Below are 25,078 nucleotides of genomic sequence, written 5' to 3'. Positions count from 1 at the left end.
TACCGTAGCCAGCTAGCTAGCTGTCTGTGTTGTTGCTGCTGGGCTGGAAGCCTTGGTAGTAGCTAGCCACAGCCCTCTACTGTAGCCTGCTAGCTAGCTGTCTGTGTTGTTGCTGCTGGGCTGAAAGCCTTGGTAGTAGCTAGCCGTAGCCAGCTAGCTAGCTGTCTGTGTTGTTGCTGCTGGGCTGAAAGCCTTGGTAGTAGCTAGCCACAGCCCTCTACTGTAGCCAGCTAGCTAGCTGTCTGTGTTGTTGCTGCTGGGCTGGAAGCCTTGGTAGTAGCTAGCCACAGCCCTCTACTGTAGCCAGCTAGCTAGCTGTCTGTGTTGTTGCTGCTGGGCTGGAAGCCTTGGTAGTAGCTAGCCACAGCCCTCTACTGTAGCCAGCTAGCTAGCTGTCTGTGTTGTTGCTGCTGGGCTGAAAGCCTTGGTAGTAGCTAGCCACAGCCCTCTACCGTAGCCAGCTAGCTAGCTGTCTGTGTTGTTGCTGCTGGGCTGGAAGCCTTGGTAGTAGCTAGCCACAGCCCTCTACTGTAGCCTGCTAGCTAGCTGTCTGTGTTGTTGCTGCTGGGCTGAAAGCCTTGGTAGTAGCTAGCCGTAGCCAGCTAGCTAGCTGTCTGTGTTGTTGCTGCTGGGCTGAAAGCCTTGGTAGTAGCTAGCCACAGCCCTCTACTGTAGCCAGCTAGCTAGCTGTCTGTGTTGTTGCTGCTGGGCTGGAAGCCTTGGTAGTAGCTAGCCACAGCCCTCTACTGTAGCCAGCTAGCTAGCTGTCTGTGTTGTTGCTGCTGGGCTGGAAGCCTTGGTAGTAGCTAGCCACAGCCCTCTACTGTAGCCAGCTAGCTAGCTGTCTGTGTTGTTGCTGCTGGGCTGGAAGCCTTGGTGGTAGCTAGCCACAGCCCTCTACCGTAGCCAGCTAGCTAGCTGTCTGTGTTGTTGCTGCTGGGCTGGAAGCCTTGGTGGTAGCTAGCCACAGCCCTCTACTGTAGCCAGCTAGCTGTCTGTGTTGTTGCTGCTGGGCTGGAAGCCTTGGTAGTAGCTAGCCACAGCCCTCTACTGTAGCCAGCTAGCTAGCTGTCTGTGTTGTTGCTGCTGGGCTGGAAGCCTTGGTAGTAGCTAGCCGCAGCCCTCTACTGTAGCCAGCTAGCTAGCTGTCTGTGTTGTTGCTGCTGGGCTGGAAGCCTTGGTAGTTGCTAGCCACAGCCCTCTACTGTAGCCAGCTAGCTAGCTGTCTGTGTTGTTGCTGCTGGGCTGGAAGCCTTGGTAGTAGCTAGCCACAGCCCTCTACTGTAGCCAGCTAGCTAGCTGTCTGTGTTGTTGCTGCTGGGCTGGAAGCCTTGGTAGTAGCTAGCCACAGCCCTCTACTGTAGCCAGCTAGCTAGCTGTCTGTGTTGTTGCTGCTGGGCTGGAAGCCTTGGTAGTAGCTAGCCACAGCCCTCTACTGTAGCCAGCTAGCTAGCTGTCTGTGTTGTTGCTGCTGGGCTGGAAGCCTTGGTAGTAACTAGCCACAGCCCTCTACTGTAGCCAGCTAGCTAGCTGTCTGTGTTGTTGCTGCTGGGCTGGAAGCCTTGGTAGTAGCTAGCCACAGCCCTCTACTGTAGCCAGCTAGCTAGCTGTCTGTGTTGTTGCTGCTGGGCTGAAAGCCTTGGTAGTAGCTAGCCACAGCCCTCTACTGTAGCCAGCTAGCTAGCTGTCTGTTGTTGCTGCTGGGCTGAAAGCCTTGGTAGTAGCTAGCGAGTGTGTTAACTGGTTGTGTGTGTGTGTGTGTGTGTCCACCCAGGGTCTGGTACTAGGAGTGTACGAGACGGAGAAGGAAGAGGACTCTCTCCATCTAACTGAAGCAGCAGCTGGGGTCGACAGAGTTCTGTCTGGTAAACTGACTGAGCTGCTAAAGATGTGAGTCCACCTCACACACAGACTATCTGTAAGAGTCCACCTCACACACAGACTATCTGTAAGAGTCCACCCCACACACAGACTATCTGTAAGAGTCCACCTCACACACACAGACTATCTGTAAGAGTCCACCTCACACACAGACTATCTGTAAGAGTCCACCGCACACACAGACTATCTGTAAGAGTCCACCGCACACACAGACTATCTGTAAGAGTCCACCTCACACACAGACTATCTGTAAGAGTCCACCCCACACACAGACTATCTGTAAGAGTCCACCTCACACACAGACTATCTGTAAGAGTCCACCGCACACACAGACTATCTGTAAGAGTCCACCTCACACACAGACTATCTGTAAGAGTCCACCTCACACACAGACTATCTGTAAGAGTCCACCCCACACACAGACTATCTGTAAGAGTCCACCTCACACACACAGACTATCTGTAAGAGTCCACCTCACACACAGACTATCTGTAAGAGTCCACCTCACACACAGACTATCTGTAAGAGTCCACCCCACACACAGACTATCTGTAAGAGTCCACCCCACACACAGACTATCTGTAAGAGTCCACCTCACACACAGACTATCTGTAAGAGTCCACCTCACACACAGACTATCTGTAAGAGTCCACCTCACACACACAGACTATCTGTAAGAGTCCACCTCACACACACAGACTATCTGTAAGAGTCCACCTCACACACAGACTATCTGTAAGAGTCCACCTCACACACAGACTATCTGTAAGAGTCCACCTCACACACAGACTATCTGTAAGCATGAGAGAGAGTTGACTGGTGTAAATAACACCCTCCCTGGTAACTCCTCAGATCAGGACCAGGTCTGAAGAAAGGGAAGAACAGAATATTCTACGGTCTTCATGAGGTAACGCATATATTAACTATATGAACAGAATATTCTACGGTCTTCATGAGGTAACACATATATTAACTATATGAACAGAATATTCTACGGTCTTCATGAGGTAACACATATATTAACTATATGAACAGAATATTCTACGGTCTTCATGAGGTAACACATATATTAACTATATGAACAGAATATTCTACGGTCTTCATGAGGTAACACATATATTAACTATATGAACATAATATTCTACGGTCTTCATGAGGTAACACATATATTAACTATATGAACATAATATTCTACGGTCTTCATGAGGTAACACATATATTAACTATATGAACAGAATATTCTACGGTCTTCATGAGGTAACACATATATTAACTATATGAACAGAATATTCTACGGTCTTCATGAGGTAACGCATATATTAACTATATGAACAGAATATTCTACTGTCTTCATGAGGTAACACATATATTAACTATATGAACAGAATATTCTACGGTCTTCATGAGGTAACACATATATTAACTATATGAACAGAATATTCTACGGTCTTCATGAGGTAACGCATATATTAACTATATGAACAGAATATTCTACGGTCTTCATGAGGTAACACATATATTAACTATATGAACAGAATATTCTACGGTCTTCATGAGGTAACACATATATTAACTATATGAACAGAATATTCTACGGTCTTCATGAGGTAACGCATATATTAACTATATGAACAGAATATTCTACGGTCTTCATGAGGTAACGCATATATTAACTATATTAACAGAATATTCTACGGTCTTCATGAGGTAACACATATATTAACTATATGAACAGAATATTCTACGGTCTTCATGAGGTAACGCATATATTAACTATATGAACAGAATATTCTACGGTCTTCATGAGGTAACACATATATTAACTATATGAACATAATATTCTACGGTCTTCATGAGGTAACACATATATTAACTATATGAACAGAATATTCTACGGTCTTCATGAGGTAACACATATATTAACTATATGAACAGAATATTCTACGGTCTTCATGAGGTAACACATATATTAACTATATGAACAGAATATTCTACGGTCTTCATGAGGTAACACATATATTAACTATATGAACAGAATATTCTACGGTCTTCATGAGGTAACACATATATTAACTATATTAACAGAATATTCTACGGTCTTCATGAGGTAATATATATATTTATATCACACACACAGTACCAGTCCAAAGTTTGGACACACCTACTCATTCAAGGGTTTTTCCATTATTTTTACTATTTTCTACATTTAATTTTTAATAATAGTGAAGACATCAAAACTATGAAATAACACATGCAATAATTACCTGTGTGTGTGTGTGTGTGTGTGTGTGTGTGTGTGTGTGTGTGTGTGTGTGTGTGTGTGTGTGTGTGTGTGTGTGTGTGTGTGTGTGTGTGTGTGTGTGTGCGTGCGTGCGTGTGCGTGTATACAGGACATCCCGTGTATAGCAGTAGTAGGTCTAGGGAGGAACTCTCTGGGTGTGTGTGGAATAGAATACTGGGACACCTGTAAGGAGAACATCAGAGCTGCCATAGCAGGTCAGTCTCTCTCTTTCCCTCATATTTGTTCTTACTGATCTACACAACCCGCTTCACATTTTTATGAGTAAAAAAAAAGTCTAGTATATTTATAAGACATAAAAAAAACGAAGATGTCTTGATTGGTGGAAGCGCCTTGGGCAGCCAATACAGCTGGAAATCATTTAGAATCAGATTCTACCAACTCTGCACAACTCTTAGTGGCAACATCAATATTTTATTTGTTGAAATTGCTCAAGCACAGTAGATTTTATTGGGAATCATTGATGGACAGCGATATTCAACCCATATAGAGGTGGATGGGTGTAATGACCAGCTAGTCTGGGTGATAGGAGGCTGCAGGGGGCTCCAGGACCACGCGTTGACCCATATAGAGGTGGATGGGTGTAATGACCAGCTAGTCTGTGTGATAGGGGGCTGCAGGGGGCTCCAGGACCACGCGTTGACCCATATAGAGGTGGATGGGTGTAATGACCAGCTAGTCTGTGTGATAGGGAGGCTGCAGGGGGCTCCAGGACCACGCGTTGACCCATATAGAGGTGGATGGGTGTAATGACCAGCTAGTCTGTGATAGGAGGCTGCAGGGGCTCCAGGACCACGCGTTGACCCATATAGAGGTGGATGGGTGTAATGACCAGCTAGTCTGTGATAGGAGGCTGCAGGGGGGCTCCAGGACCACGCGTTGACCCATATAGAGGTGGATGGGTGTAATGACCAGCTAGTCTGTGATAGGAGGCTGCAGGGGGCTCCAGGACCACGCGTTGACCCATATAGAGGTGGATGGGTGTAATGACCAGCTAGTCTGTGATAGGAGGCTGCAGGGGGCTCCAGGACCACGCGTTGACCCATATAGAGGTGGATGGGTGTAATGACCAGCTAGTCTGTGATAGGAGGCTGCAGGGGGCTCCAGGACCACGCGTTGACCCATATAGAGGTGGATGGGTGTAATGACCAGCTAGTCTGTGATAGGAGGCTGCAGGGGGCTCCAGGACCACGCGTTGACCCATATAGAGGTGGATGGGTGTAATGACCAGCTAGTCTGTGATAGGAGGCTGCAGGGGGCCCAGGACCACGCGTTGACCCATATAGAGGTGGATGGGTGTAATGACCAGCTAGTCTGTGATAGGAGGCTGCAGGGGGCTCCAGGACCACGCGTTGACCCATATAGAGGTGGATGGGTGTAATGACCAGCTAGTCTGGGTGATAGGAGGCTGCAGGGGGCTCCAGGACCACGCGTTGACCCATATAGAGGTGGATGGGTGTAATGACCAGCTAGTCTGGGTGATAGGAGGCTGCAGGGGGCTCCAGGACCACGCGTTGACCCATATAGAGGTGGATGGGTGTAATGACCAGCTAGTCTGTGATAGGAGGCTGCAGGGGGCTCCAGGACCACGCGTTGACCCATATAGAGGTGGATGGGTGTAATGACCAGCTAGTCTGTGATAGGAGGCTGCAGGGGGCTCCAGGACCACGCGTTGACCCATATAGAGGTGGATGGGTGTAATGACCAGCTAGTCTGTGATAGGAGGCTGCAGGGGGCTCCAGGACCACGCGTTGACCCATATAGAGGTGGATGGGTGTAATGACAGCCAGTCGGCAGCAGAGGGCGCTGTCCTGGGGCTGTTTACATACGATGACCTGAAAACCAAGAAGAAGACCAGAGTCACCACACAGCTACACGGCAGGTACACACACACACACACACAGAGAGACACACACACACACACGTGTACACACACACACACACGTACACACACACACACACACGTACACCCTCTCAATCACACTGACACACTGACACACACACAGACATCCACTGTCTCTCTCTAACCTGTGTGTGTGTCCAGTGGGTGTGTATCTGGCTGGGAGAAGGGTGTGTTGTACGGAGAAGGTCAGAACCTGGCCCGTTACCTGATGGAAGCTCCAGCCAATCACGTCACTCCGTCGGTCTTCGCTGATACCATCACACACAGACTGGCTCCCTACGCCGACCACGTCACCATCCATAAGAGGTACGGAGGAGGAGGAGGAGGAGGGGGAGGAGGGAGGATGTAATGGATGGAACTATTTTTGACGAAACAGTTTCATTTCGGATGTCATTGTTAACGTGTGTGTGTGTGTGCAGGTCTCAAGAGTGGATAGAGGAGCAGCAGATGGGAGCGTTCCTCAGTGTGTCTAAAGGTGATAGATGGGGGCGTTCCTAAAGGTGATAGATGGGAGCGTTCCTCAGTGTTTCTAAAGGTGATAGATGGGAGCGTTCCTCAGTGTTTCTAAAGGTGATAGATGGGAGCGTTCCTCAGTGTTTCTAAAGGTGATAGATGGGAGCGTTCCTCTGTGTTCCTAAAGGTGATAGATGGGAGCGTTCCTCTGTGTTCCTAAAGGTGATAGATGGGAGCGTTCCTCTGTGTTTCTAAAGGTGATAGATGGGAGCGTTCCTCTGTGTTTCTAAAGGTGATAGATGGGAGCGTTCCTCTGTGTTTCTAAAGGTGATAGATGGGGGCGTTCCTCTGTGTTTCTAAAGGTGATAGATGGGAGCGTTCCTAAAGGTGATAGATGGGAGCGTTCCTAAAGGTGATAGATGGGAGCGTTCCTCCGTGTTTCTAAAGGTGATAGATGGGAGCGTTCCTCAGTGTTTTTAAAGGTGATAGATGGGAGCGTTCCTCCGTGTTTCTAAAGGTGATAGATGGGAGCGTTCCTCAGTGTTTCTAAAGGTGATAGATGGGAGCATTCCTCAGTGTTTCTAAAGGTGATAGATGGGAGCGTTCCTCTGTGCTTCTAAAGGTGATAGATGGGAGCGTTCCTCTGTGTTTCTAAAGGTGATAGATGGGAGCGTTCCTCCGTGTTTCTAAAGGTGATAGATGGGAGCGTTCCTCAGTGTTCCTAAAGGTGATAGATGGGAGCGTTCCTCTGTGTTTCTAAAGGTGATAGATGGGAGCGTTCCTCAGTGTTTCTAAAGGTGATAGATGGGAGCGTTCCTCAGTGTTTCTAAAGGTGATAGATTGGAGCGTTCCTAAAGGTGATAGATGGGAGTGTTCCTAAAGGTGATAGATGGGAGCGTTCCTCAGTGTTTCTAAAGGTGATAGATGGGAGCGTTCCTAAAGGTGATAGATGGGGGCGTTCCTAAAGGTGATAGATGGGGGCGTTCCTAAAGGTGATAGATGGGGGCGTTCCTCAGTGTTTCTAAAGGTGATAGATGGGAGCGTTCCTCAGTGTTTCTAAAGGTGATAGATGGGAGCGTTCCTAAAGGTGATAGATGGGAGCGTTCCTCTGTGTTTCTAAAGGTGATTGATGGGAGCGTTCCTCAGTGTTTCTAAAGGTGATAGATGGGAGCGTTCCTCAGTGTTTCTAAAGGTGATAGATGGGAGCGTTCCTCAGTGTTTCTAAAGGTGATAGATGGGAGCGTTCCTCAGTGTTTCTAAAGGTGATAGATGGGAGCGTTCCTCTGTGTTCCTAAAGGTGATAGATGGGAGCGTTCCTCAGTGTTTCTAAAGGTGATAGATGGGAGCGTTCCTCCGTGTTTCTAAAGGTGATAGATGGGAGCGTTCCTCAGTGTTTCTAAAGGTGATAGATGGGAGCGTTCCTCAGTGTTTCTAAAGGTGATAGATGGGAGCGTTCCTCAGTGTTTCTAAAGGTGATAGATGGGAGCGTTCCTCAGTGTTTCTAAAGGTGATAGATGGGAGCGTTCCTCTGTGCTTCTAAAGGTGATAGATGGGAGCGTTCCTCTGTGTTTCTAAAGGTGATAGATGGGAGCGTTCCTCCGTGTTTCTAAAGGTGATAGATGGGAGCGTTCCTCAGTGTTCCTAAAGGTGATAGATGGGAGCGTTCCTCTGTGTTTCTAAAGGTGATAGATGGGAGCGTTCCTCAGTGTTTCTAAAGGTGATAGATGGGAGCGTTCCTCAGTGTTTCTAAAGGTGATAGATGGGAGCGTTCCTCTGTGCTTCTAAAGGTGATAGATGGGAGCGTTCCTCTGTGTTTCTAAAGGTGATAGATGGGAGCGTTCCTCTGTGTTTCTAAAGGTGATAGATGGGAGCGTTCCTCAGTGTTCCTAAAGGTGATAGATGGGAGCGTTCCTCTGTGTTTCTAAAGGTGATAGATGGGAGCGTTCCTCAGTGTTTCTAAAGGTGATAGATGGGAGCGTTCCTCAGTGTTTCTAAAGGTGATAGATGGGAGCGTTCCTAAAGGTGATAGATGGGAGCGTTCCTAAAGGTGATAGATGGGAGCGTTCCTCAGTGTTTCTAAAGGTGATAGATGGGAGCGTTCCTAAAGGTGATAGATGGGAGCGTTCCTAAAGGTGATAGATGGGAGCGTTCCTAAAGGTGATAGATGGGAGCGTTCCTCAGTGTTTCTAAAGGTGATAGATGGGAGCGTTCCTCAGTGTTTCTAAAGGTGATAGATGGGAGCGTTCCTAAAGGTGATAGATGGGAGCGTTCCTCTGTGTTTCTAAAGGTGATTGATGGGAGCGTTCCTCAGTGTTTCTAAAGGTGATAGATGGGAGCGTTCCTCAGTGTTTCTAAAGGTGATAGATGGGAGCGTTCCTCAGTGTTTCTAAAGGTGATAGATGGGAGCGTTCCTCAGTGTTTCTAAAGGTGATAGATGGGAGCGTTCCTCTGTGTTCCTAAAGGTGATAGATGGGAGCGTTCCTCAGTGTTTCTAAAGGTGATAGATGGGAGCGTTCCTCCGTGTTTCTAAAGGTGATAGATGGGAGCGTTCCTCAGTGTTTCTAAAGGTGATAGATGGGAGCGTTCCTCAGTGTTTCTAAAGGTGATAGATGGGAGCGTTCCTCAGTGTTTCTAAAGGTGATAGATGGGAGCGTTCCTCAGTGTTTCTAAAGGTGATAGATGGGAGCGTTCCTCAGTGTTTCTAAAGGTGATAGCAGCAGACGGTTCATTCTGTTGTTGTTTTAGGCTCAGAGGAACCCCCTGTCTTCCTGGAGCTGCACTACAACGGTTGCCCTGACAACACACACTCTCCTCTACTGCTGGTGGGCAAGGGCATCACCTTCGACAGGTACACACACCACATCACACACCGCCCATCACTGCTGTCCAACCAGGGTGCTCTGCTCACTGTGTTGGACACCACCCACCACTGCTGTCCAACCAGTTTGCTCTGTTCCCATCACTGCTGTCCAACCAGGGTGCTCTGTTCACTGTGTTGGACACCGCCCATCACTGCTGTCCAACCAGGGTGCTCTGCTCACTGTGTTGGACACCACCCATCACTGCTGTCCAACCAGGGTGCTCTGTTCCCATCACTGCTGTCCAACCAGGGTGCTCTGTTCCCATCACTGCTGTCCAACCAGGGTGCTCTGTTCCCATCACTGCTGTCCAACCAGGGTGCTCTGTTCACTGTGTTGGACACCGCCCATCACTGCTGTCCAACCAGGGTGCTCTGTTCACTGTGTTGGACACCACCCACCACTGCTGTCCAACCAGTTTGCTCTGTTCCCATCACTGCTGTCCAACCAGGGTGCTCTGTTCACTGTGTTGGACACCGCCCATCACTGCTGTCCAACCAGGGTGCTCTGTTCACTGTGTTGGACACCGCCCATCACTGCTGTCCAACCAGGGTGCTCTGTTCACTGTGTTGGACACCGCCCATCACTGCTGTCCAACCAGGGTGCTCTGTTCACTGTGTTGGACACCACCCATCACTGCTGTCCAACCAGGGTGCTCTGTTCCCATCACTGCTGTCCAACCAGGGTGCTCTGTTCACTGTGTTGTTAAAGCATCAGATCTTGTCTCATCGCTGCTTCTCCCCAACGGTCTCGGGAAGTGAAGGTCGAGTCATGCGTCCTCCGAAACATGACCCGCCAAACCGCTCTTCTTAAACACCCGCCCGCTCAACCCGGAAGCCAGCCGCACCAATGTGTCGGAGGAAACACAGTTCAACTGACGACCGAGGTCAGCCTGCAGGCGCCCGGCCCGCCACAAGGAGTCGCTAGAGCGCGATGAGCCAAGTAAAGCCCCCCTCGGCCAAACCCTCCCCTAACCCGGACGACGCTGGGCCAATTGTGACTTCCAATCACGGCCGGTTGTGATACAGCCCGGGAATCGAACCCGGGTCTGTAGTGTCGCCTTTAGCACTGCGATGCAGTGCCTTAGACCGCTACGCCACTCGGGAGGCCAGCTGGCCTTTTTTCTAAACATTACTAGTGTCATTTTAATTGATACAAGTGTTAACGGGGCGGCAGGTAGCTTAGTGGTTAAGAGCGTTGTACCAGTAACCGAAAGGTCGCTGGTTCTAATCCCCGAGCCGACTAGTTGAAAAATCTGTCGATGTGCCCTTGAGCAAGGCACTTAACCCTAATTGCTCCTGTAAGTCGCTCTGGATAAGAGCGTCTGCTAAATGACCAATTTATTTTATTTATTTTAACTATGTTCCTTACCCTCCCTCTCTCTCTCTCTAGCGGTGGGATCAGTCTAAAGCCTCCATCGGGTATGGATGCTATGAGGGCTGATATGGGAGGAGCCGCCACCGTGTGTTCCGCCATCGTCACGGCAGCGGCCCTCAACCTGCCAATCAACATCATAGGTGAGCTTGCGGCGTGACGCGCTAGCCAATCGGTGTCTAGAGCAGGGCTCTCCGACCCTGTTCCTGAAGAACTACTGTCCTGTAGGTTTTTTTCGATCCGACCCCAATCTAGTGCATCTGATTCTAATAATTAGCTGGTTGAGAAGCTGAACCAGGACAGTTACAACTGGATTTGGAGTTAAAACCTACTGGAGGGTGTCTCTCCAGGAACAGGGTTGGAGTTAAAACCTACAGGAGGGTGTCTCTCTCCAGGAACAGGGTTGGGGTTTAAACCTACAGGAGGGTATCTCTCCAGGAACAGGGTTGGGGTTTAAACCTACAGGAGGGTAGCTCTCCAGGAACAGGGTTGGAGTTTAAACCTACAGGAGGGTATCTCTCCAGGAACAGGGTTGGAGTTTAAACCTACAGGAGGGTCTCTCTCCAGGAACAGGGTTGGAGTTTAAACCTACAGGAGGGTCTCTCTCCAGGAACAGGGTTGGAGTTTAAACCTACAGGAGGGTATCTCTCCAGGAACAGGGTTGGAGTTAAAACCTACAGGAGGGTGTCTCTCCAGGAACAGGGTTGGGGTTTAAACCTACAGGAGGGTATCTCTCCAGGAACAGGGTTGGAGGTTAAACCTACAGGAGGGTATCTCTCCAGGAACAGGGTTGGAGGTTAAACCTACAGGAGGGTGTCTCTCCAGGAATAGGGTTGGGGTTTAAACCTACAGGAGGGTCTCTCTCCAGGAACAGGGTTGGAGTTTAAACCTACAGGAGGGTGTCTCTCCAGGAACAGGGTTGGAGTTTAAACCTACAGGAGGGCATCTCTCCAGGGACAGGGTTGGAGGGGCCTAGTGGTAAAATGGCAGTCCTGCAGAGATGTGCAGCCCCGCAATCTTGTAACTCGTTGTAAAATAGAGGATCGCCATTTTGCGTGTTGTATTTCAGCTGATTGCGTTGCGTACGTAGTAAGATATATATTAATCAATCTGCGATTGGTACATCCCTTTATTGACATATTGAGGATATTAAAGTAATTCATTATAATCATATATTATTATAGCCATCGATGCTTGAAGAATATAACTTATAAATGCCTCATGACCTTAGTCCAACTGTCGTCCCCCATCAGAACCCAACATAGAAGCTGTTTTACTCCAACGTTGGTAGCCACTATATAGCCTCAGATAAAACTATCATTTAGATATCATGGTTGATATCCATCCATAGCTCTGTCTGAGTGGTTTCATTTCTCCAGCTTTAGTTTGACCTGCAGATTGCCCCTAGAAGTTTATAGTTTGACCTGCAGATTTCCCCTAGAAGTTTATAGTTTGACCTGCAGATTGCCCCTAGAAGTTTGTTTGACCTGCAGATTGCCCCTAGAAGTTTATAGTTTGACCTGCAGATTGCCCCTAGAAGTTTATAGTTTGACCTGCAGATTGCCCCTAGAAGTTTATAGTTTGACCTGCAGATTGCCCCTAGAAGTTTATAGTTTGACCTGCAGATTGCCCCTAAAAGTTTATAGTTTGACCTGCAGATTGCCCCTAGAAGTTTATAGTTTGACCTGCAGATTGCCCCTAGAAGTTTATAGTTTGACCTGCAGATTGCCCCTAGAAGTTTATAGTTTGACCTGCAGATTGCCCCTAGAAGTTTATAGTTTGACCTGCAGATTGCTCCTAGAAGTTTATAGTTTGACCTGCAGATTGCCCCTAGAAGTTTATAGTTTGACCTGCAGATTGCCCCTAGAAGTTTATTGTTTGACCTGCAGATTGCCCCTAGAAGTTTATAGTTTGACCTGCAGATTGCCCCTAGAAGTTTATAGTTTGACCTGCAGATTGCCCCTAGAAGTTTATAGTTTGACCTGCAGATTGCCCCTAGAAGTTTATAGTTTGACCTGCAGATTGCCCCTAAAAGTTTATAGTTTGACCTGCAGATTGCCCCTAGAAGTTTATAGTTTGACCTGCAGATTGCCCCTAGAAGTTTATAGTTTGACCTGCAGATTGCCCCTAGAAGTTTATAGTTTGACCTGCAGATTGCCCCTAGAAGTTTATAGTTTGACCTGCAGATTGCCCCTAGAAGTTTATAGTTTGACCTACAGATTGCCCCCTAGAAGTTTATAGTTTGACCTGCAGATTGCCCCTAGAAGTTTATAGTTTGACCTGCAGATTGCCCCTAGAAGTTTATAGTTTGACCTGCAGATTGCCCCTAGAAGTTTATATAGTTTGACCTGCAGATTGCCCCTAGAAGTTTATAGTTTGACCTGCAGATTGCCCCTAGAAGTTTATAGTTTGACCTGCAGATTGCCCCTAGAAGTTTATAGTTTGACCTGCAGATTGCCCCTAGAAGTTTATAGTTTGACCTGCAGATTGCCCCTAGAAGTTTATAGTTTGACCTGCAGATTGCCCCTAGAAGTTTATAGTTTGACCTGCAGATTGCTCCTAGAAGTTTATAGTTTGACCTGCAGATTGCTCCTAGAAGTTTATAGTTTGACCTGCAGATTGCCCCTAGAAGTTTATAGTTTGACCTGCAGATTGCTCCTAGAAGTTTATAGTTTGACCTGCAGATTGCTCCTAGAAGTTTATAGTTTGACCTGCAGATTGCTCCTAGAAGTTTATAGTTTGACCTGCAGATTGCTCCTAGAAGTTTATACACAGGAACGTTGTAGTGTGTTATTAACCCTCAGGTCTAACACCTCTCTGTGAGAACATGCCCAGCGGGAAAGCCAACAAGCCTGGAGACGTCGTCACCGCCAAGAACGGCAAAACCATACAGGTAATTGTTACCGTGGCTATTAAACCATACAGGTAATTGTTACCGTGGCTATTAAACCATACAGGTAATTGTTACTGTGGCTTTTAAACCATACAGGTAATTGTTACCGTGACTACTAAACCATACAGGTAATTGTTACCGTGGCTACTAAACCATACAGGTCATTGTTACCGTGGCTACTAAACCATACAGGTAATTGTTACCGTGGCTATTAAACCATACAGGTAATTGTTACCGTGGCTACTAAACCATACAGGTAATTGTTACCGTGGCTATTAAACCATACAGGTAATTGTTACCGTGGCTACTAAACCATACAGGTAATTGTTACCGTGGCTACTAAACCATACAGGTAATTGTTACCGTGGCAACTAAACTATACAGGTAATTGTTACCGTGGCTACTAAACCATACAGGTCATTGTTACCGTGGCTACTAAACCATACAGGTAATTGTTACCGTGGCTATTAAACCATACAGGTAATTGTTACCGTGGCTATTAAACCATACAGGTAATTGTTACCGTGGCTATTAAACCATACAGGTAATTGTTACCGTGGCAACTAAACTATACAGGTAATTGTTACCGTGGCTACTAAACTATACAGGTAATTGTTACCGTGGCTACTAAACCATACAGGTAATTGTTACCGTGGCTACTAAACTATACAGGTAATTGTTACCGTGGCTACTAAACCATACAGGTAATTGTTACCGTGGCTACTAAACCATACAGGTAATTGTTACCGTGGCTACTAAACCATACAGGTAATTGTTACCGTGGCTATTAAACCATACAGGTAATTGTTACCGTGGCTACTAAACCATACAGGTAATTGTTACCGTGGCTACTAAACCATACAGGTAATTGTTACCGTGGCAACTAAACTATACAGGTAATTGTTACCGTGGCTACTAAACCATACAGGTCATTGTTACCGTGGCTACTAAACCATACAGGTCATTGTTACCGTGGCTATTAAACCATACAGGTCATTGTTACCGTGGCTACTAAACCATACAGGTCATTGTTACCGTGGCTACTAAACCATACAGGTCATTGTTACCGTGGCTACTAAACCATACAGGTAATTGTTACCGTGGCTATTAAACCATACAGGTAATTGTTACCGTGGCTATTAAACCATACAGGTAATTGTTACCGTGGCTATTAAACCATACAGGTAATTGTTACCGTGGCAACTAAACTATACAGGTAATTGTTACCGTGGCTACTAAACTATACAGGTAATTGTTACCGTGGCTACTAAACCATACAGGTAATTGTTACCGTGGCTACTAAACCATACAGGTAATTGTTACTGTGGCTATTAAACCATACAGGTAATTGTTACCGTGGCTACTAAACCATACAGGTAATTGTTACTGTGGCTTTTAAACCATACAGGTAATTGTTACCATGGCTATTAAACCATACAGGTAATTGTTACCGTGGCTATTAAACCATACAGGTAATTGTTACTGTGGCTTTTAAACCATACAGGTAATTGTTACCGTGGCTATTAAACCATACAGGTAATTGTTACTGTGGCTTTTAAACCATACAGGTAATTGTTACCGTGACTACTAAACCATACAGGTAATTGTTACCGTGGCTATTAAACCATACAGGTAATTGTTACTGTGGCTTTTAAACCATACAGGTAATTGTTACCATGGCTATTAAACCATACAGGTAATTGTTACCGTGGCTATTAAACCATACAGGTAATTGTTACCGTGCCTATTAAACCATACAGGTAATTGTTACCGTGGCTACTAAACCATACAGGTAATTGTTACCGTGGCAACTAAACTATACAGGTAATTGTTACCGTGGCTACTAAACCATACAGGTCATTGTTACCGTGGCTACTAAACCATACAGGTAATTGTTACCGTGGCTATTAAACCATACAGGTAATTGTTACCGTGGCTACTAAACCATACAGGTAATTGTTACCGTGGCTATTAAACCATACAGGTAATTGTTACCGTGGCTACTAAACCATACAGGTAATTGTTACCGTGGCTACTAAACCATACAGGTAATTGTTACCGTGGCAACTAAACTATACAGGTAATTGTTACCGTGGCTACTAAACCATACAGGTCATTGTTACCGTGGCTACTAAACCATACAGGTAATTGTTACCATGGCTATTAAACCATACAGGTAATTGTTACCGTGGCTATTAAACCATACAGGTAATTGTTACCGTGGCTATTAAACCATACAGGTAATTGTTACCGTGGCAACTAAACTATACAGGTAATTGTTACCGTGGCTACTAAACTATACAGGTAATTGTTACCGTGGCTACTAAACCATACAGGTAATTGTTACCGTGGCTACTAAACTATACAGGTAATTGTTACCGTGGCTACTAAACCATACAGGTAATTGTTACCGTGGCTACTAAACCATACAGGTAATTGTTACCGTGGCTACTAAACCATACAGGTCATTGTTACCGTGGCTACTAAACCATACAGGTAATTGTTACCGTGGCTATTAAACCATACAGGTCATTGTTACCGTGGCTACTAAACCATACAGGTCATTGTTACCGTGGCTACTAAACCATACAGGTCATTGTTACCGTGGCTACTAAACCATACAGGTAATTGTTACCGTGGCTATTAAACCATACAGGTAATTGTTACCGTGGCTACTAAACCATACAGGTAATTGTTACCGTGGCTACTAAACCATACAGGTAATTGTTACCGTGGCTACTAAACCATACAGGTAATTCTTACCGTGGCTATTAAACCATACAGGTAATTGTTACCGTGGCTACTAAACCATACAGGTAATTGTTACCGTGGCTACTAAACCATACAGGTAATTGTTACCGTGGCAACTAAACTATACAGGTAATTGTTACCGTGGCTACTAAACCATACAGGTCATTGTTACCGTGGCTACTAAACCATACAGGTAATTGTTACCGTGGCTATTAAACCATACAGGTCATTGTTACCGTGGCTACTAAACCATACAGGTCATTGTTACCGTGGCTACTAAACCATACAGGTCATTGTTACCGTGGCTACTAAACCATACAGGTAATTGTTACCGTGGCTATTAAACCATACAGGTAATTGTTACCATGGCTATTAAACCATACAGGTAATTGTTACCGTGGCTATTAAACCATACAGGTAATTGTTACCGTGGCAACTAAACTATACAGGTAATTGTTACCGTGGCTACTAAACTATACAGGTAATTGTTACCGTGGCTACTAAACCATACAGGTAATTGTTACCGTGGCTACTAAACCATACAGGTAATTGTTACTGTGGCTATTAAACCATACAGGTAATTGTTACCGTGGCTACTAAACCATACAGGTAATTGTTACTGTGGCTTTTAAACCATACAGGTAATTGTTACCATGGCTATTAAACCATACAGGTAATTGTTACCGTGGCTATTAAACCATACAGGTAATTGTTACCGTGGCTATTAAACCATACAGGTAATTGTTACTGTGGCTTTTAAACCATACAGGTAATTGTTACCGTGACTACTAAACCATACAGGTAATTGTTACCGTGGCTATTAAACCATACAGGTAATTGTTACTGTGGCTTTTAAACCATACAGGTAATTGTTACCGTGGCTATTAAACCATACAGGTAATTGTTACCGTGGCTATTAAACCATACAGGTAATTGTTACCGTGCCTATTAAACCATACAGGTAATTGTTACCGTGGCTACTAAACCATACAGGTAATTGTTACCGTGGCAACTAAACTATACAGGTAATTGTTACCGTGGCTACTAAACCATACAGGTCATTGTTACCGTGGCTACTAAACCATACAGGTAATTGTTACCGTGGCTATTAAACCATACAGGTAATTGTTACCGTGGCTACTAAACCATACAGGTAATTGTTACCGTGGCTATTAAACCATACAGGTAATTGTTACCGTGGCTACTAAACCATACAGGTAATTGTTACCGTGGCTACTAAACCATACAGGTAATTGTTACCGTGGCAACTAAACTATACAGGTAATTGTTACCGTGGCTACTAAACCATACAGGTCATTGTTACCGTGGCTACTAAACCATACAGGTAATTGTTACCGTGGCTATTAAACCATACAGGTAATTGTTACCGTGGCTATTAAACCATACAGGTAATTGTTACCGTGGCTATTAAACCATACAGGTAATTGTTACCGTGGCAACTAAACTATACAGGTAATTGTTACCGTGGCTACTAAACTATACAGGTAATTGTTACCGTGGCTACTAAACCATACAGGTAATTGTTACCGTGGCTACTAAACTATACAGGTAATTGTTACCGTGGCTACTAAACCATACAGGTAATTGTTACCGTGGCTACTAAACCATACAGGTAATTGTTACCGTGGCTACTAAACCATACAGGTCATTGTTACCGTGGCTACTAAACCATACAGGTAATTGTTACCGTGGCTATTAAACCATACAGGTCATTGTTACCGTGGCTACTAAACCATACAGGTCATTGTTACCGTGGCTACTAAACCATACAGGTCATTGTTACCGTGGCTACTAAACCATACAGGTAATTGTTACCGTGGCTATTAAACCATACAGGTAATTGTTACCATGGCTATTAAACCATACAGGTAATTGTTACCGTGGCTATTAAACCATACAGGTAATTATTACCGTGGCAACTAAACTATACAGGTAATTGTTACCGTGGCTACTAAACTATACAGGTAATTGTTACCGTGGCTACTAAACCATACAGGTAATTGTTACCGTGGCTACTAAACTATACAGGTAATTGTTACCGTGGCTACTAAACCATACAGGTAATTGTTACCGTGGCTACTAAACCATACAGGTAATTGTTACCGTGGCTACTAATCCATACAGGTAATTGTTACCGTGGCTACTAAACCATACAGGTAATTGTTACCATGGCTATTAAACCATACAGGTAATTGTTACCGTGGCTACTAAACCATACAGGTGTGTGTTTGTTTACATTCCCATCAAATGAAGTATTAATGTGTGTGTGTGTGTGTAGGTGGACAACACGGATGCAGAGGGAAGGTTGATCCTTGCAGATGCTCTCTGTTACGCTCACAGCTTCAACCCCAGGGCCATCGTCAACGCTGCTACCCTCACTGGTTAGTACAGTGTGCGTGAGAGCGCCATCGCTGTTCTCTAAAGGGCTAGTCTATTGGTCACTCATGGTCTGTCTGTCTGTCTCTCTGGCTGTCTGTCTGACTCTCTGTCTGTCTGACTCTCTGGCTGTCTGTCTGGCTCTCTGGCTGTCTGTCTGGCTCTCTGTCTGTCTGTCTGTCTCTCTGGCTGTCTGTCTGGCTCTCTGGCTGGCTGGCTGTCTGACTCTCTGTCTGTCTGACTCTCTGGCTGGCTGGCTGTCTGTCTGTCTGACTCTCTGGCTGTCTGTCTGTCTCTCTGGCTGTCTGTCTGTCTGGCTCTCTGTCTGTCTGTCTGGCTCTCTGTCTGTCTGACTCTCTGTCTGTCTGTCTGTCTGTCTGTCTGGCTCTCTGTCTGTCTGACTCTCTGTCTGGCTGTCTGTCTGTCTGTCTGACTCTCTGGCTCTCTGTCTGTCTGACTGTCTGTCTGGCTCTCTGTCTGTCTGACTCTCTGGCTGTCTGTCTGGCTCTCTGTCTGTCTGTCTGTCTGTCTGTCTGACTCTCTGTCTGTCTGACTGTCTGTCTGGCTCTCTGTCTGTCTGTCTGTCTCTCTGGCTCTCGGTCTGTCTGGCTCTCTGTCTGTCTGGCTCTCTGTCTGTCTGACTCTCTGGCTGTCTGTCTGGCTCTCTGTCTGTCTGGCTGTCTGTCTCTCTGGCTGTCTGTCTGGCTGTCTGTCTGTCTGGCTCTCTGTCTGTCTGGCTCTCTGTCTGTCTGGCTCTCTGTCTGTCTGTCTGTCTGACTCTCTGTCTGTCTGGCTCTCAGGAGCGATGGATGTTGCTCTGGGTTCAGCAGCAACAGGAGTCTTCACCAACTCTGACTGGCTCTGGGAACAGCTTCACAAGGTAACACACACAGAGTACTGAAACATCAGTACTTTAGAGAAAAACGGCCCTGTATTAAGGATTGGGTACTTTGGGTTCTTCTATCAAATGTCTCACGTTTGGAAATCAACGAAATGTATTGAACTTGTTCGATTTTTTTATTTATTTAATTGCCCAATATTATCATAAGACAAGAACAGAAAATATCTGTGATTTCCTGCAACTTTCTGTAGAGGCAACACACGGAAATGCCTGTCTGTCTGTCTGGTGTGTTGTGAATACTTTCTGTAGAGGCAACAGCCTGTCTGTCTGGTGTGTTGTGAATACTTTCTGTAGAGGCAACAGCCTGTCTGTCTGTCTGGTGTGTTGTGAATACTTTCTGTCTGTCTGGTGTGTTGTGAATACTTTCTGTAGAGGCAACAGCCTGTCTGTCTGTCTGGTGTGTTGTGAATACTTTCTGTAGAGGCAACAGCCTGTCTGTCTGTCTGGTGTGTTGTGAATACTTTCTGTAGAGGCAACAGCCTGTCTGTCTGTCTGGTGTGTTGTGAATACTGTCTGTAGAGGCAACAGCCTGTCTGTCTGTCTGGTGTTGTGAATACTTTCTGTAGAGGCAACAGCCTGTCTGTCTGTCTGGTGTGTTGTGAATACTTTCTGTAGAGGCAACAGCCTGCCTGTCTGTCTGGTGTGTTGTGAATACTTTCTGTAGAGGCAACAGCCTGTCTGTCTGTCTGGTGTGTTGTGAATACTTTCTGTAGAGGCAACAGCCTGTCTGTCTGTCTGGTGTGTTGTGAATACTTTCTGTAGAGGCAACAGCCTGCCTGTCTGTCTGGTGTGTTGTGAATACTTTCTGTAGAGGCAACAGCCTGTCTGTCTGTCTGGTGTGTTGTGAATACTTTCTGTAGAGGCAACAGCCTGTCTGTCTGTCTGGTGTGTTGTGAATACTTTCTGTAGAGGCAACAGCCTGCCTGTCTGTCTGGTGTGTTGTGAATACTTTCTGTAGAGGCAACAGCCTGTCTGTCTGTCTGGTGTGTTGTGAATACTGTCTGTAGAGGCAACAGCCTGTCTGTCTGTCTGGTGTGTTGTGACTACTTTCTGTAGAGGCAACAGCCTGTCTGTCTGGTGTGTTGTGAATACTGTCTGTAGAGGCAACAGCCTGCCTGTCTGTCTGTCTGGTGTGTGTACAGTGTCTTCAGAAAGTATTCACACCCCTTGAATTATTCCACATTTAGTTGTGTTACAGCCTGAATTCAAAATGGAGTAAATCGATTTTTTTCTCCTGAAAAACTCTCCAGTCCTTAATGATTACAAGCATACCCATAACATGATGCAGCCACCACTATGCTTGAAAATATGGAGAGTGGTGCTCAGGAATGTGTTGTATTGGATTTTCCCCAAACATAAACACTTTGTATTCAGGACAAAAAGTGAATTGCTTTGCCACATTTTCTGCAGTATTACTTTAGTACCTTGTTGCAAACAGGATGCATGTTTTGGAATATTTTATTCTGTACAGGCTTCCTTCTTTTCACTCTGTCATTTAGGTTAGTATTGTGGAGTAACTACAATGTTGTTGATCCATCCTCAGTTTTCTCCTATCACAGACATTAAACTCTGTAACTGTTTTAAAGTCACCATTGGCCTCATGGTGAAATCCCTGTGCGGTTTCCTTCCTCTCCGGCAACTGAGTTAGGAAGGATGCCTGTATCTTTGTAGTGACTGGGTGTATTGATACACCATCCAAAGTGTAATTAATAACTTCACCATGCTCAAAGGGATATTCAATGGCTGATTTTTTATTTTTACCCATCTACCAATGGGTGCCCTTCTCTGCGAGGCATTGGAAAACCTCCCTGGTCTTTGTGGTTGAATCTGTGTTTGAAATTCACTGTTGACTAAGGGACCTTACAGATAATTGTATGTGTGGGGTACAAAGATGAGGTAGTCATCCATAAATCATGTTAAATACTATTATTACACACAGTGTCCATGCACATTTTTACTCCTGAACTTTAGGCTTGCCATAACAAAGGGGTTGAATACTTATTGACTCAAGACATTTCCATTTTCATTTATTTGTTAAAATTTTGAAAAACATAATTCTACTTTGAAATTATGGTGTATTGTGTGTAGGCCAGTGAGACAAAATCTAAATGTACTCCATTTTAAATTCAGGCTGTAACTCAAAGACAACGTGGAAAAGTCAAGGGGTGTGAATACTGTCTGAAGGCACTGCATGTCTATACTCTGTAACCGTTAGCGATGCTAATGATACGGATGCTAATGATAACATTCTTCAGGTAGATGGAAAGGCTTTCCCAAAAACCATCTCAGTTAAGAGTTCACTACAAAGTAGCCAATGCATATTTGCATCAAACCAGTGGGCATATGTTTTTGCTAACTCCGCTACATGTGCGCTACAGAAACGTCCTTAGAGATATATTTTTTCCCCGACCTCAAGTGGTCTCCTGATGTGGAGTTAGAACATCGAATGTAATTGTTTTTCTATTAAAAAGTGTGATTTTTGAGAGTGGAAACCTGGAAGAATCTGTCCTTGTCCCTGTATCGTTTTGGTATTGAGTATCGAAGGCAAAATTCTGGCGTCGTGACAACACTAACACACTGTGGTGCGTCGTGACAGCACTAACACACTGTGGTGCGTCGTGACAGCACTAACACACTGTGGTGCGTCGTGACAACACTAACACACTGTGGTGCGTCGCGACAACACTAACACACACTGTGGTGCGTCGTGACAACACTAACACCCTGTGGTGCGTCTGTGTGTTTAGGCCAGCGTGGTAACAGGAGACCGGGTGTGGAGGATGCCGCTGTTTGAACATTACACCAGACAGGTCACTGACTGCCAGCTGGCTGACCTCAACAACGTCGGCAAGTACAGCCGGTAAGAACACGAGAACACACACACACACACACACAGAGGTAAGAACTAGAAACAACCCTAAACAACTTCTGTGTTAATGCCATCTTCTGACCTGTGTGTGTGTGTGTGTGTGTGTGTGTGTGTAGTTCTGGTGGAGCCTGCACGGCGGCAGCATTTCTGAGGGAGTTTGTGACGGCCCCTCATTGGGCGCACCTGGACATCGCCGGGGTGATGACCAATAAGGACGAGGTACGGTAGTCTTCTGGAACGTTGATCTTAGAACTGTTTGATTTTTTAAAATTTATTTTACCAGGTTAGTCTCATTGAGATTAAACATCTTTTGCAAAAGAGACCAGGCCAAAATAGCAGCACACAAAGTTTAAAACATGTACAACATAAAACACTGTGGTCCTCTGTAGCTCAATTGGTAGAGCATGGTGCTTGTAACGCCAGGGTAGTGGGTTCGATCCCCGGGACCACCCATACGTAAAAATGTATGCACACATGACTGTAAGTCACTTTGGATAAAAGCGTCTGCTAAATGGCATATTATTATTATTATTACAGTTTAAAGTGTGACTATTGGGGAAAATGCTAAAATAAAGGCTTTTAACTGTAGAACTGATCAATGCACCATCGCACCAGGTCAGTGAATCATTCAAAACTAAAACAAATGGATGAAGAAGATATTTGGCTACAGAAGCCGTTTCTTATTGATCTCTACAGCTTCCTGTGAAGTGACGTTTCTTACTGATCTCTACAGCTTCCTGTGAAATGACGTCAGCAAATACTGGAGGAGTTACTGGCTAGCTACAGTGGCTAGCTTAGCTAACGAACTAGCTACGACACATCAACTCATACTGGAGGAGTTACTGGCCAGCTACAGTGGCTAGCTTAGCTAACGAACTAGCTACGACACATCAACACATACTGGAGGAGTTACTGGCCAGCTACAGTGGCTAGCTTAGCTAACGAACTAGCTACGACACATCAACACATACTGGAGGAGTTAGTGGCTAGCTAAGCTAACGAACTAGCTACGACACATCAACACATACTGGAGGAGTTACTGGCCAGCTACAGTGGCTAGCTAAGCTAACGAACTAGCTACGACACATCAACACATACTGGAGGAGTTACTGGCCAGCTACAGTGGCTAGCTTAGCTAACGAACTAGCTACGACACATACTGAAGGAGTTACTGGCCAGCTACAGTGGCTAGCTTAGCTAACGAACTAGCTACGACACATCAACACATACTGGAGGAGTTACTGGCCAGCTACAGTGGCTAGCTAAGCTAACGAACTAGCTACGACACATCAACACATACTGAAGGAGTTACTGGCCAGCTACAGTGGCTAGCTTATCTAACGAACTAGCTACGACACATCAACACATACTGAAGGAGTTACTGGCCAGCTACAGTGGCTAGCTTATCTAACGAACTAGCTACGACACATCAACACATACTGGAGGAGTTACTGGCCAGCTACAGTGGCTAGCTTAGCTAACGAACTAGCTATGTCGGTCGCGGCGCGCATGATCAGAATGACACCGATGAACCACCAAAGGCACATCCCATTTCTGTTTGAAAATTGAGAAAGAGGCGGAGTTGGACCGTTTTTTGTGCCCAAAGTCGACCTTTAAAAACATCAGTTGAACAGCTACAACTGCTTCTGATAGTGTTCTAGAACCATGATCACAACTGCTTCTGATAGTGTTCTAGAACCATGATCACTTCTGTTAGTGTTCTAGAACCAGGATGATCAGAACCGCGTTAGACTTTTAGAACCATGATGATCAGAACTGTTTCGGAAACAGAATGAATGTTCTGTAAGGGTGACGGGTTGGATTGCTGAGAGACACTGGCTGTTTTCCTGCTAGACATTAACAATACACTTTGTTTCTCTTTTTAGATTCTCTCTCTTGCTCCTTTCTCGCTCACTGTTTGTGTCTGTCTGTTTGTCTCTCTCCAGGTTCCCTACCTGAAGAAAGGAATGTCTGGACGACCGACACGAACGCTGGTGGAGTTCGCTGCTGGACTGGCCAACCAAGCCTGAAGAGAGAGACCACACCCACACACTGAGCTGGCTGGAGAAGGATTATTCTGTAGAGACAGAGACTGTGGTACCGTGTAGAATCACAGACTACATCCCAAATAGCACCCTATTCCCTATCTGGTGCACTACCCCATAAGGAGTCTGGTCAAAAGTAGTGCACTAAATAGACATCAGTCCTGTGAAGCATTTGGCCCGCGAGCCCATTCAGTCCGGCCTGTGGGTGGTGTGATGATCTTAACGGACATTGAAATGACAAAAACCAACTGGAAACTGTAGAATTGATAATGGACCTACATTTATAGTCTCTTCACTCTGTCCAGCTTGATAAGTCATTTATAGTCTCTTCACTGTGTCCAGCTTGATAACAGTCATTTATAGTCTCTTCCCTCTGTCCAGCTTGATAAGTCATCTATAGTCTCTTCCCTCTGTCCAGCTTGATAAGTCATTTATAGTCTCTTCACTCTGTCCA

General features: G+C 45.5%; 1 protein-coding gene across 1 annotated transcript; it reads left to right on the top strand.

The window, feature by feature from the left end:
• Nucleotides 1-1,774: 1,774 nt before the first annotated feature.
• Nucleotides 1,775-24,964, top strand: lap3 (leucine aminopeptidase 3; the record flags this gene model as incomplete). The annotated part of the gene is given in 14 exon segments (XM_045218224.1): nucleotides 1,775-1,890; nucleotides 2,734-2,788; nucleotides 4,272-4,377; nucleotides 5,903-6,062; nucleotides 6,225-6,389; nucleotides 6,503-6,558; nucleotides 9,282-9,384; nucleotides 10,787-10,911; nucleotides 13,573-13,661; nucleotides 18,712-18,814; nucleotides 19,610-19,689; nucleotides 22,458-22,570; nucleotides 22,696-22,798; nucleotides 24,526-24,964. Coding segments are annotated over 14 exon segments (1,458 nt in total), but the record flags the coding sequence as incomplete, so codon positions are not given.
• Nucleotides 24,965-25,078: the final 114 nt, after the last annotated feature.

The sequence above is a fragment of the Coregonus clupeaformis genome, unplaced genomic scaffold (genome assembly GCF_020615455.1).
Source record: "Coregonus clupeaformis isolate EN_2021a unplaced genomic scaffold, ASM2061545v1 scaf1445, whole genome shotgun sequence".
In the NCBI taxonomy this organism is placed as follows: domain Eukaryota; kingdom Metazoa; phylum Chordata; class Actinopteri; order Salmoniformes; family Salmonidae; genus Coregonus; species Coregonus clupeaformis.
This window is presented reverse-complemented; position numbering and strand designations above follow the sequence as displayed.